Source organism: Liolophura sinensis, chromosome 8 (assembly GCF_032854445.1).
Source record: "Liolophura sinensis isolate JHLJ2023 chromosome 8, CUHK_Ljap_v2, whole genome shotgun sequence".
In the NCBI taxonomy this organism is placed as follows: domain Eukaryota; kingdom Metazoa; phylum Mollusca; class Polyplacophora; order Chitonida; family Chitonidae; genus Liolophura; species Liolophura sinensis.
The window spans coordinates 2455087-2469522 of NC_088302.1; the positions used below are offsets into that span (position 1 = coordinate 2455087).

A 14436-nucleotide genomic window follows, 5' to 3' on the forward strand; every position below is an offset into this window, starting at 1 on the left:
ACGGTGGGAGGGGGGGGGGGGGAGAGGGGTTATGGCTACCAACCTGTAGCTTACAACCGAGTCGAGCAGTCAGAATACCCGGATCGTTTTGATTTGCATCGCATTCAACGAGTTGTGAACAAGTCCAAAGAAATGAAGAAAGCTCTACTTTCATGTTACAATCGCATTTCATGTTACATACAAATCGCATGCTCTGGCCAATCAAATCGCCTCAAATTTTTCCACTTCGAGTTATCCCTCTTTGGGTCGTCAATCTAAGCTTGTCTACAGCCATGTCCGAAAACGGCAGACGATACAAATGTTTGTACCGGGAAAAACAGACTAGTTGTGTATGAACCTCACTGAGACCGAGCGGTTTATTTCATTCATGTACTATCTCGGTGAAAGTCTACTATGGAATACATATCATGTAAATTACAGTCAAAGGGAACTCATTATGACAAACGTGTCTACATAAATGGCAGGCCTCAGCAACGGAGCTGAACTAGAAAAACGCGATGTCTGACGCAAGTCACATGCGACCGAGTCGAATGCTACAAGCTGGTGCTACAAATCGCATCGTGAGGACGGCTCTTATCCAGATTAGTTTTACAAGGACGTTATGTTACTATTGTGTGTTCATACAGATTGAGGGTGAACAAAACAATTTCATCATTTCATTAAAAATAATCCATTACAACGGGATTTAATTGTTTTAATCTAGTGTTTGTAGTCAAACACTGTATAACCGGCAGAATGCTTAAACACAATGTATAAGAAAGTTAGCGCAGAGCACGTTCCAAAACACCAGCTAACTTGAATGTCAAACATTGGAACATCAGCTACGGGAATGATGGGTTCTCCAGCACATCAAAGGTTCCTCGCTTCTTCAAGAGCTGGTTGTGAGGGGCAAAACTTGTAGGTTCTTGACAGATACATGGCTGATGATGTTAGGCAGATGCCGGGCTTTTTGTACATGATGAAAACTCACATGTTTTTGTCGGTCTGTAGAAGCTGACTGTATTAGTTGAGATTTGAAAACACCGTGATAGGAGACATCCAGTGTCTGGACACGGTACGGTGTTAGCACATTAAAAACAAGTTACCCTAAGTGATTCGCCAATTATGGCCAGATATACAGCTTCGTCTTGCCACAGTTATGTCGGGTTATTGCTACACAGATTTAGACATTTTACAGTGAATCGCATTGATAGCATCTTTATTACTGTATGACGCATTCGGCGTGGCAGACTTATGTCGGCTTAGAAAGTGACATAGGGAAATGATAACTTGTTTGTGGAAGGTAATTACTTCACCTGTGCCTTTGATATTTATTATTGTAATTTAATTTTCCTATTAAATGAAATGTTTTGCTATCTGGAAGGTTTCAACTGTAAACCCCTCATTTCTGGCATTATTTATGGCTTCTAAATTGTTTGAAGCCGACGCAATCTCTTTAGTTGAATTAATGTTTTTCTCGGGACGATAAAATACATGTAAGAGGGAAAGCAGCCGGTTATGCGTTGTCTCAGCACGAGTCAGTTCTCCTCAGCACTCGACTACGGCTTGTTCGGGGTATATATAGCAATACTATGTGAAAGTCTGGTAGATTAATCGCAAAAAAAAAAACCAATGACTTGCGCCAAAAAGCGGCAAAAATGTTATTTATGACTGTTATGCTGTAGCTATATATGCGGCTAAAATGAACAATGTTTGACTGCACTGAAATGCCGCTACCGCTCGACATGTCTACAAGAGTTAGATGTTCCCGGTACAAACGGCTAGTCCCTGGTGGTCCGACAACTGATGACCAACATCCTCGCCGCTGTGGTCAGCAAGCACGTGTGTCTAACGGAACTAAAAGGCAGCCATTACGGAAATCTGGAGAAACAACTATGCCTAGCCTGCCTGTGTTGACATAAACTTTGCTCTTGTAGTTAAATGGTTGTCGCTGTAGTTTGGGTGGTCCGTGACTGCGATCTGTCCAGAGAAGGATCATCCACTTAACCGTGTTTGGCATATGACCTGGACTGGAGCAAAAGTGTGGCCACGAGTGGCCGCAAGTAGCCATGGGTTAAAACACGTTCTCTTCGTGTCATTGGATATAAAGATCGTCTTGAAGACAATTGTTGAAGACACAGCGACAGTCTTATCGCTTTGTCCGATGTACAGAAGATGATGATAGTGTTTGTGTAACAGTTTTTCTGTTCAGCTTATGGCAAATATCTACCGACCCCATCTGCAGAATACATCGCTCAATTGTGACTGTCAGTACTCAACTAGATATTCAACAACCTCTACACGTTACTAGCACGAAGGCAATGGGGAAATAGGGAAACATGGCAACTGTAGGCCCCTAAGTCTGTTATGTTTGTGTAAGTGAACGTTTGTGATATAGTCTTACAGCCACATCTGTGCGCATCCAATAAGCTCATGGCTTGTATCTTTACTCCTCAGATTATCCTGGACCCTGTGTCATAGGTGTCGACGAATACAGGAGGCTTGTGAGACAAAGTCGCCGACCAGTGGAAAGTGTAAAGTGTTCAGTAACGTTCTCAAATTGAAAATGGTTCGCCAGCTTGGACAGTTGCTCATGTTGTTGTTGTTCACATCATGTGGTGTTATCATAGCGACCACATTACTCACGGACGTTAACGACAGATATGCGGCACAGTTACTCAACTCAGACAACCACCAGGTAAGTAACGCCAGTGTGGACATGCATGGGTATATGGAAGCAAAAGCATCTCCGAGTCATATACAGGTTGTTGAAGAACTTATAAAACTATCTGTTTTGATGTTCCACTAGGTTTGGCGCAGATTGTAAAGCTGAAATTGTCTCACGCCACATCTGGTTTTGAACCACAGACTTCAGCCTCAGTGAGCTTATTACCAGAAGCAATTGTACAGATCATTCGGCAAATGGGCCTACCATTCAGCTGTAACATACTTTACTGCAGATATGCATTGCTTTTGTCATGGTCAGAAACGACAAAGCTGTCATAGCTGAACAAGTCTTAGTATTTGATGCTGCACACACTTACAAGGTGGTCTACCTTTGTAATTTGTATTACAACAGTCAGTGTCATAAATCTGCTTTTCAGATCATTCTGGACCAGCAGTTCATCTTAGCCTTCCGCATGTTTCCCCACTGAGAAAGACATGCAGCGCACACCTGATATATACACCACACTGTGCATAACTAGTTTGACGATTTAAAAAGTAGATTGATAAAGTGGAAATGGTTAGGTATAGGCCTACTGTTAAGCTACGAACACTTTAACCTACTGTGGTGTTCAAATCAGTTAAACAATACATAAGACTTTCCCGGCTCCTTGGCAAATACAGTCAGCAATGGTTGATGATCCTAGGTCACGCAGACCTCTGCGTTTCTTTTTGCAGAGAAGATTTGCGGTAAGTAGTTTATAACAGCAATCATTTTAGTGTACTTAGCTATAGATGAGCTTTGCCAAAAAAGCTGTCAAGACAAATTAAGAGCGGTTGTTTTACTGATACAGTTTCCCCAAATAACCAAATAGTCTGTCTACTTTTACCAACTTATGCTGGAGTGAATATTTTTACCGTTAGCATTTATTTTGACCGCTCTCTGCACTACTCCATGGTTGTCAGGTTTATGGTGGGCGGGAACTGTCAAACAGGGCAGATCGCCCCTTAAACACCCACCCATCCCACAGACGAATGATCGGAAGTTGGATTGGAACCCGTGTCCTCATTTCTCATTTGGATAGGCTGTATGACACTTTAGACTACTGAGCGAGTGAGTTGTGCTCAGTATTACCGTATGTTGTCACTATCCTGTTTAGAACATAGTCTCACAAGTTCGGGAGAGTGTGCAGATTAGGCAAACTTACAAGATTTCGAAAGCATATACAGATGGCTCGTATACAGCTCTTTGTTTCTGAATTTTATAAATTACCATGGTTACCGGGTCTGTCGTGGGTGTTTGCAAAGTTGTATTAATCAACATGAGTTAGCCAGATATAGTTCAGTTGTATGCTCTTAACAAATCTATTCACAAATCGTCATGTAGTGGACAGTAAGCATGGTTAGGTTGTTATTTCACCATCTACATGCATTTGCCGGTGCTGCAGACATTAATGGCTCCATGTGCAGCACTTGTGCTTCCTTGGCGTATCGTAGAACTCGTCAGAACTGAAAAGGCGCCAAAATCTGAGTTAGGTGTTACAGACGCAGGCCAATAATATCTCAAGTCAGTCCGAAAATAGCTGAGAGATTCTTGTTACGTCAGTGTATGCGGTGGTAGTTTGAAGCCATCTTCATCTATACGCGGGCCAATTCCAGTTTTTAATACATTGCGTATGCGCACATGGGCTATTCTTACTAGTTTGGCACAGGCTACACGAGTGGGAGTATTAAGAAGGGGTGGGGAGGGAGGGTTGTGGTAGAGTTTTTATTCACATATACGGCAATATGTTGATCAAGTACATAGCAAAGTCATCTGGGGTTTGCGCGGTTTCATCTACCAGTATTCAAAACATTCACCTAAACATCAAAGCCGTATGGCCTGCCAAGCAGATATTCCGCTGGAAAAGCGGAATTTTTATTCTTACAAGTCGTACATGTATTTGTGGCATATTTCCATCGTAACTGGTCTTTGAAAGTGGTAATAGCAACTTCAGTGAGGTTTTTGTTATTACTGTGGTATTCTAACATCGCAAATAACGCTTACTTTCTGTTTAGTCCATCAGTTACTGGTTGGTTTGTTCGCATCCTTTTACATGATGCTAAATCTTTGAATCACAGTTCGCAGTTTGTAAAGCAACCGTAGCCAGTGAGCTATCAAAGAAATCCGCATTCCAGGTCTAATGTCTTTATAACACGATTTATACATAATTCAAACTAAAACGTTCTTCTCCGAGTGCAAAATGGCCAAAGCTACACATTTCGTGACTCTTTCCTTTAATGATTGGTTCTCGCGTGGTAGTCGTGTGCAGGGAGTTACTTTGATGTTTTATTTATCGCAGCGAAGTCGTCAGACAGTGCACCCAGATGCATTCCCCACCCTCAGTTCCGTACACGTTTTGCCGTTTTGGACAATTTGCAAAATTCACCCAAACAGAAAATGATTTTAAAATGGTAGTGACGCTATCAACGGTTGGAATCTGAATATCGTCCAGGCCAAAGTACAAGGGGGTTCGCTTACAGCTAGACGATTGACAGCTGTTGCACTGAACTTTGCGTATACGTGGGGGTGGTAGCATACATGACGTAAACTTAGACCAGAGATTTGGGTTCATGGGTACCCAACTATAAACACGCAGTAATTTATCTCGTTCAGGGGCGAGAACTTTGTCGTGATGAAAGACACGAATTATCTTTGTGGCGTCATCAGAGGTAATCACGGCCTTGGGTTACTTTTACATGACTACGTAATAAGATTAAAACAGAGGGGGGGAATATATTCCTGAGTTGGAATAAAGAACACGGAGATTGAAAACAGTTCTCAGTTAAAACACATCTGAAAACACAACTCAGTTAAGTTGTCTGTTTATTTTTTATTAAGAATATTTCACTTACACGTTCTCGGGCCAGCATTACGATGGAAGGAAACCGGACTCTGGGACACCCCAACCATCCAGAGGTTGTTGACATCGTGATATATGTGATTGGACAGGAAGCCAGAAAGCTGGACTTGAACTCAGAGCGATCGCATCGTTGGGATGAGATACTCCTTGCTTATTGTGCTGCATGGACATGCTAACCTCTCCGCCCTCCATGTGCTGTTATAATGAATATATTGTTTGCTTTAAACTTAGGACTTCATATTAATAGTAATAAGGAATAAAGGTTTAGAAATAATAAACTTATGTATATACGATGAGAGTATGTGGTATGTCACCACCTTTCACAAGGTATCTAAGTCCAGCTCATGCTGGCTACCTCTCCGGCAGTATGTGGGAAGGTCTGCCAGCAACCTGCGGATGGTCGTGGGTTTCCCCCGGACTCTGCCCGGTTTCCACCCACCATAATGCTGGCCGCCGTCGTATAAGTGAAATATTCTTGAGTACGGCGTAAAACACCACTCAAATAAATAAATAAATTCACAAGGTATCTAACAAACTCATTTAGCTATGGCTGCAACCAAAGCAGCGAGAGTTGATTAACCTTTTGAGCCAGGATGTGCCACGAGCAAAGAGGCGCATACCATACACATGTAGTACAAGCATTCATATCATTCCTTTCTTATACAAGCATTCACACATTCCTTTGTTATGCAAGCATTCATATCATTCCTTTGTTATACAAGCATTCATATCATTTCTTTGTTATGCAAGCATTCATATCATTCCTTTCTTATACAAGCATTCACACATTCCTTTGTTGTGCAAGCATTCATATCATTTGTTATGCAAGCATTCACATATTCTTTTGTTATGCAAACATTCACACCAATCCTTTGTTATGCAAGCATTCATATCATTCCTTTCTTATACAAGCATTCACACATTCCTTTGTTATGCAAGCATTCATATCATTCCTTTGTTATGCAAGCATTCACACATTCCTTTGTTGTGCAAGCATTCACACATTCCTTTGTTGTGCAAACATGCACACCATTCCTTTATTATGCAAGTACTGATATCATTCCTTTGTTATGTAAGCATTCACACATTCCTTTGTTATGCAAGCATTCACATATTCCTTTGTTGTGCCAGCCTTCACACCATTCCTTTGTTATGCAAGCTTTCACATCATTCCTTTGTTATGCAGGCATTCATAGCATCTGCATAAAATACAAGGACTCACGTGGCCATTCGTATGTACAAGCAATAACACAGTATACCCACATACATGCACCCATCACATTCACGTATAACACAAACATTCAGACCATTTGCATTTAGTATCACATATTACATTCAGGTACATGTACATAAGCGCTCATATCACACCCACAATTTATTTGTTCAACACTGTGATTTACACTGGAATTACGTGCCATATATACCCTATCCGTCATTCCGATCCTATATCTCAAGTTAATAATAACATTTCATTCGCCAATAGGGTAATTTTATTGCAACTGTATCTTTTGTTTAGTAATATTACATCGGCCCTTAGCAATAGTTTCCAGCTGTCTAGAGCTTAGCAATAGTTTTCAGCTGTCCAGAGTTTAGCCATAGTTTCCAGTTGTCCTAAGCCTATCAATAGTTTCCAGTTGTCCTAAGCTTAGCAATAGTTTCCAGTTGTCCTCGGCTTAACAATAGATTCCAGTTGTGCTAAGCTTAGCAATAGTTTCCAGCTGCCCTAAGCTTAACAATAGATTCCAGTTGTCCTAAGCTTAGCATAGTTTCCAGCTGCCCTAAGCTTAGCAATAGTTTCCAGTTGTCCTAAGCTTAGCAATAGTTTCCAGTTGTCCTGAGCTTAGCAATAGTTTACAGTTGTCCTAAGTTTTGCTTTAAGTCTTGTTTATCCCAGGAAGCTGGAAGTGTGGAGGTGAACTTAAAAAGTAAACAAACGTTCTGGACTTTCTTCCACTTTCAGCGTATAGGGATTTTGACGAATGCAGACCGACACAACACATACCTTGGTGTTATGGGTCTGCGCGTAAACCAACCATCTTTGCTTAGCGAGTGGTATACTGAGTGCCCGGCTAAAGTTCCCCTGGTGCCTCGGACATTGTACTCCAAAAAAGAAGTAAGGCAAGGAAAAATAAACAACAACGATATAGGTCTAGCTACAATCTTGCCGGAATTCAAATCTTATCGTGTAGTCCAAGAAAACCCTATCCCTATATAACACCATGAAGAAATTGGCATGAAGTAGATTTTGTTACCATCTCAGATCAGACTAAGATACGTGGCAGATAAACATAACCACGTATGCATATATAACTAGCCACAGTAAAGCCAGATGCGTGTACTTAAAACTGGGGATATCTCTTTGCATGAGGACATGGAACAATCAATGTCCAATTTGAATGAATTATTCATAATGAAACGATTGAAACACTTGCACAATCAACTAAAAAAATATGTAATGTCGCTGTCTTTGAGCATTGGGGTTGTAACATTCCTAGATGTTAGATGTGTGATGGGTCTAAGTGTGCTTACCAGTATCAGCTAACTACATAACAGTCTTTATCGTCTACAGCGAAGCTGTGATGTAGAGGTTGCCAGGCTCAGATGACGTAAGATGCTGTTGTACGTGTGAGCCACACTGTTGTTGAATGACCGAGAAAAAAAATCTCTCACACAGGGTAAAATAAACAAACTTCTGTTTTTTCTGCTCTTTTGGGTTGAGTAGACGTGTAATACAGTAGTGGTAACATATGTGCAGATGTCAACGAAAAAAAAAAAACGTTTCAAAAAACCTGATGCAACGCTTTCCCCGCTCTTTAAAATGGCTTTGCCAGATGCTTATTACATGGTAAAAATCACGTAGAGGAATGTTCCGGTAAGTTAGACAGATATAGTTGTCATCATGGACAGTTCTACATCCGGTCTACATGTGGCGGGCCACAAACTGGCGGAGTACACGCAGTACGCATGCGCTTCTCTGACGCACTTATAAGCGTCAGTTAATTAAAATTAATTAATTAATTAATTTTCCATAGGAGACAAATTTAATGTTTAGTGCTGTAACTCAGTCCCCAACATTCCATGGACAACAAGAAAAAAATTCACTTTGGTTCATACACTAAAGTACATGTGATATGCATGCAATTTTTTTCTGTAATGAACAATTCTTATCACTCAGGGACAGAACTGTAGTCAAAGATGACTTGAGGCATACATGTAAGTCAAGATAAGCATGTGTGTTTGTTCACATCTAGAACCCATGAGTTTAAAAAGAGTCTGGTTATTGTGGAATGCAATTATAAGGAATTAGCCACTAGGTCCAACGGATTTGGGACTATCGGCTGCAAAACATCAGGTTTTAAACGATGCAATTGTTCGATTTCTACGACTTATATTCATGGTTTGAAAGTAAATGCGCTGTAATGTAGTGGATGAAACGAATTTTCTTCTGATTCCATTGAGAGCAAAGCTGTAATACTGTACCTAATAGCGGTAAATTGGGAGCAGTGCAGTGTTTTGTGTTCGCCAGTGTTTGTCTCTCGAAGAAAGAAATTCTCACGTTTCCTGAAAAAATGGAGTCGGCCCGAATTGACCGACTTGGTCAGGTTATAAGGCTCGAAATTAAGGGTTTCAGCTCACTACCCAGGTACAGGTAGGGTGTTCAAATGTTGCTAGCCCTTATCAAATTTCACTAGCCCAAAAATTCACTTCGATTTATACACCAAAGTGGACCTACATGTGATATGCATGCATTTTTGCACTTTTTGGTAAGGAAAAATTCTTATCAAGGATGGACAGAACTTTATTCACATATAACACGTGTAAGTCAAGTCAAGCGTAAGTGTTTCATTCATACAAAATTCAAATGTACCAACAAGAAATAGCGTCATGGTTTGATGGGAAGGGCATTTAAGTTTGCGCGTTGTATCCTCTATCCGACACCGGGAACTGCTGAGTTGAGTGAGCTAGCAGCCGCCAAAACAAGTCGGTGACCTACGTGACCTGGCTTAAGACTGGGGTACAATTCTAATTTAATGTTGTTGCAACCAGTAACAAATGGCAATTTCGGCAATAATACAGTTGGTGTGGTAGTTTACATTCAGCTTTCTAGGAGAAACTCAAAGCATACCGAAGACCGGCATCGCGTAACATTTTCTCAGCGTCAAACTCCAACCACGGTCTTCCTTCCACCTGTTCATTTAGAAATGATCGCCTTCCGGTATACCACCCGTTAACCAATAAGGACGTTCCAGGTCAGTAATAGCAAGGCACATTCACAAACGACGTATAACACAAACTACGAAAGAAATAAGAAAGTATATCAAGTACGAAAATAGGACGGAATCATGCAAAGAGAAGCAGTCAACAGTTTTTAGTGATGTTAAAAAGACGCAAGGTATGTTCCAGTCAACTGAGCGAAATCAGTATTCAGACGTGTACCATGCTAGATCTAGTTCCGATCTAATTTAACACGATGCATACACAGTCCTTAACCCCGGGTTAAGTGGAATTAGACACAATCATGAAGCAGAGTGCCAGAGATTCCGGAGCATTATAAGCACCAATACTATTTTCTGGCAGAGTTCACACAGTGCGCATGTGAAAGGTAACACAAGACGAATGCATACGCAAACCAATACTAGCACAATTATGAACTATGACGTACTAATTTTGACACCAAATCCTGCCGTTTCACAAACTTACTGTCTAAGGGTTTCTGGGTAAACAATAAGGTATGAACAGCGTATCTCCTTCGTTCCAGGCAATGCGTTTGCGTATGTATCATACAATCTGTAGGTCTGTCTCCTGCTTTATTTCAGTATTGTATCAAGAAATTATCTAAATCTGCGTTACTCAGGAGAAAGAAACTCCTCTGGCGTTCCCTAACATTCAATGCTGTTTTGAACAGTGGCAATTGGTTCGCTAAATACCTAAGTTTGTTTTATGCTGGGATATTATCCACGGACTACGAGTTGAGATTTGCATTGGGTGTCATGTTTAGTTTATCGACTGTCTTGCCTACAATTTCATTTACTATTTATGTATGTTTTCGTATTTATTCCTGTTAGAACTGGTTGTTTAGCTTCATCTTGACATTATCTTCTTTATCTTTGGATTACAAATGGTATCCGGATGTCGGAATTGTTATTGATTCACAACTTTAGGGAAAAGTTCAACCAAAAACAGCAGTCCTTCCTTCATCCTGCAGAAACAATATCATATCTGTGACTGTGTACATAAGCTTATATAGTTAGTTTTATACCGCTTGGTTGTGTGTAAAAAGCCTACAGAACTACTTTTATACCTTTTGGTTGCGTGTATAAAGGGCAATGTAGTTAGCTTTTTACTGCTTGGTTGTGTGTATAAAAGCCTATAGAGTTAACTTTTGTACCTCTTGGTTGCGTGTATAAAGGGCAATATAGTTAACTTCTATACCTCTTGGTTGTGTGTATAAAGGGCAATGTATTTAGCTTATATACCTCTTGGTTGTGTGTATAAAGGCCCAGAGACTTAACTTTTGTACCACTTGGTAGTGTGCATAAAAGCCTATAGAGCTAACTTTTATACCGCTTGACTGCGTGTATCAAGGGCAATGTAGTTACCTCTTGGTTGTGTGTATAAAAGGCAATGTATTTAGCTTATATACCTCTTGGTTGTGTGTATAAAGGCCCAGAGAGTTAACTTTTGTACCACTTGGTTGTGTGTATATAGGCCTATTAAAGTGTTAGCTCTTATAAAGCTTGGTTGTGTGTATAAATGTCTACAGAGTGCTGAATTGATACGTCGAGGCTGTGTGCATTTAGTATTATCTTTATACCTCTAGGCTGTGTGCATTTAGTATTATCTTTATACCTCTAGGCTGTGTGCATTTAGTATTATCTTTATGCCTCTAGGCTGTGTGCATTTAGTATTATCTTTATACCGCTAGGCTGTGTGCATTTGGTATTATCTTTATACCTCTAGGCTGTGTGCATTTGGTATTATCTTTATACCTCTAGGCTGTGTGCATTTAGTATTATCTTTATACCTCTAGGCTGTGTGCATTTAGTATTATCTTTATACCGCTAGGCTGTGTGCATTTGGTATTATCTTTATACCTCTAGGCTGTGTGCATTTAGTATTATCTTTATGCCTCTAGGCTGTGTGCATTTAGTATTATCTTTATACCGCTAGGCTGTGTGCATTTGGTATTATCTTTATACCTCTAGGCTGTGTGCATTTGGTATTATCTTTATACCTCTAGGCTGTGTGCATTAGTATTATCTTTATACCTCTAGGCTGTGTGCATATAGTATTATCTTTATACCTCTAGGCTGTGTGCATTTAGTATTATCTTTATACCTCTAGGCTGTGTGCATTTAGTATTATCTTTATACCGCTAGACTGTGTGCATTTAGTATTATCTTTATACCTCTAGGCTGTGTGCATTTAGTATTATCTTTATACCTCTACGCTGTGTGCATTTAGTATTATCTTTATACCTCTAGACTGTGTGCATTTAGTATTATCTTTATACCTCTAGACTGTGTGCATTTAGTATTGTCTTTATACCTCTGGGCTGTGCATTTAGTATTATATTTATACCGCTAGGCTATTTTGCATACATTTTTTACTATATGCCATTATATGTGCATATATAATGCTAACTTTATACCACTAGGTTAATTGCATTTGTTGTCTTTTTATATACCGTCACATTATATGTAAACGGTATATAATGTTAAGTTTAAACACACGTTAATGTGTACATAATGAAAAAGTTTTATGGTGCCTGTACTGTTAAATACACACCTCATATCTAACAATTCTTCTTGCTGTTTCAGCTTGATGAGGTACGCTTGCGGTCGGTCAGCCTCAAAGACTTCCGAAGACAGTTGTCACAAACTAGGAGTTACTATGACTTACTAAGGATATTTTTTGACCGGAAAAGTATATCTGACAAAGAAATAGACGAGCTTTTGATGGCCAAAACATTAAAACGAATCTCTGGCCATGTTCATTTACGTGAAATCTCCGCGAGTGAGGATTACCCAGACGAAATGTACTACGACTACGGAGACTACGCTTTACAGGATCCTGGGACATCAGTCATGGAGGGTAAGTTACCACGCTTTGTTCTGATGTGCATGCATATTGTATATTGTGAACAGAAAATTTGTGTTACTTTACGGAAATACTTCTGCTAGAACCTTGCACAGACCTCATTTCCACCACAAAGAGAGTTTTATTTTCTTATCTGGCCAATGTACCAGTGGTAGTGCCCATGCTCATTGTACTGACATTGAGCTCATCGAGTACGGTCACCTGTCATTTTGTATTTTAAGGCTGGGTCCGTGGCTACTTAACGGTGGCAGCATGTTGTTGGATCCAGTGGTACATACAACCGTATTCAACATGGGGATATCATTTATACATGTAGCTGGCTAATATCTACAAATTGTACAGAGGTCCCGATATGTTCCCTTCTTCGATCATTCGACAATGGCATCGACCCTAAATGGGCTAGTGAGGTCGTGGGTTCGAATCTAGCTCTGGTTGATATGGTTAAGTATTAAAATTAAAACTTAACCACTGTTTGGCCAAAGGTTGTGTTTATTTTCTCACCCAACTCGTTCCCAGTATGATCGTGGTCGTTTACGTGAAATATGTTCAGGATCAATCCCAAATGGACAAAACATATTGGTGAAGGCCATGATGTATCAGCACGGTAACTGTCGCCAAACTCTGCTCATGTTACAGCTCGGTAACATTCACCAAGTACCGTTGTTATTTTAATCCTGTAACAGTTCATATTCTAGTAGGGTAACAGTCATCAAATAAATTACCGCTGATATTCCAATAGAGTAACAGTCATCAAATACATTACTGCTGATATTCTAGTACAGTAGTCTAGTCATTAAATACAAGTATTGTGACATCTGTAAGACATGGCTGATATTTCATTAAGGTAACAGTCGTCAGATACTGCTGATATTTCATAAGAGTAAAAGTCATCGTATACTGCTGATATTTCATTAGGGTAACAGTCATCAGATAGTTCTGATATTTCATTATGGTAACAGTCGTCAGATACTGCTGATATTTCATTAGGGTAACAGTCGTCAGATACTGCTGATATTTCATTATGGTAACAGTCGTCAGATACTGCTGGTATTTCATAAGAGTAACAGCCATCAGATACCGCTGATATTTCATTAGGGTAACAGTCATCAGATAGTTCTGATATTTCATTATGGTAACAGTCGTCAGATACTGCTGGTATTTCATAAGAGTAACAGCCATCAGATACCGCTGATATTTCATTAGGGTAACAGTCGCCAGATACCGCGGTTATTTCAATAGGGTCATCACATAAAACTGATATTCCAATTGATATTTGATGACATTTATCAGATAGTTCTGATATTTCACTAGGGTAACAATCATCAGATACTGCTGATACTGCTGATTTCATCAAATATAAATTAACAATAACGAAATATTTTGACATTTTACACGCAGGATTAAAAATGTTTTGTTAACACAGCCAATACACCACCAAAGGGGTGTGATGTAATTTTACAAGGAATTTAATAAATAAAACCCACCACACTATCACGCGTATACTCCCTGATTACAAGACGGCACAGAATGGCCTGGCTTGCATGTACCTGTGCATTTATAGTTTTACAGTGTAAGCTCTGCGTTAATATTTATGTGTGACTTCATAGTTTTACATCGTAAGTTCTGCATTTAAATCAGGTACGAACACAATCGTTAATTTATCTGTTAAATTCGTTCCCGTCAATACTTACGGTATTAGTGCTTCTCATGACACCTAGTGACACCTGTGTTGGAATATCTTCTCAGTAGGCCTAAATCTGAGAAAGCAAATGCCATATGAGAGGTGAAT

The 14436-nt window shown here is 39.9% G+C and overlaps 1 protein-coding gene across 2 annotated transcripts in view; it reads left to right on the plus strand.

The window, feature by feature from the left end:
* LOC135472647 (uncharacterized) overlaps nucleotides 1-14436 on the plus strand; it is a 57870-nt gene that overhangs the window by 33649 nt on the left and 9785 nt on the right. Inside the window, exons 1-3 of one of the 2 annotated variants that reach the window (XM_064752253.1) lie at nucleotides 2044-2354; nucleotides 2437-2677; nucleotides 12368-12641. In XM_064752253.1, coding sequence (XP_064608323.1) covers nucleotides 2347-2354; nucleotides 2437-2677; nucleotides 12368-12641 — 523 coding nt within the window. In that variant the 5' untranslated portion in view covers nucleotides 2044-2346. Of the gene's footprint in view, nucleotides 1-2043; nucleotides 2355-2436; nucleotides 2678-12367; nucleotides 12642-14436 lie in introns of those variants that run through there. The other variant, XM_064752252.1, reaches the window with a different exon arrangement.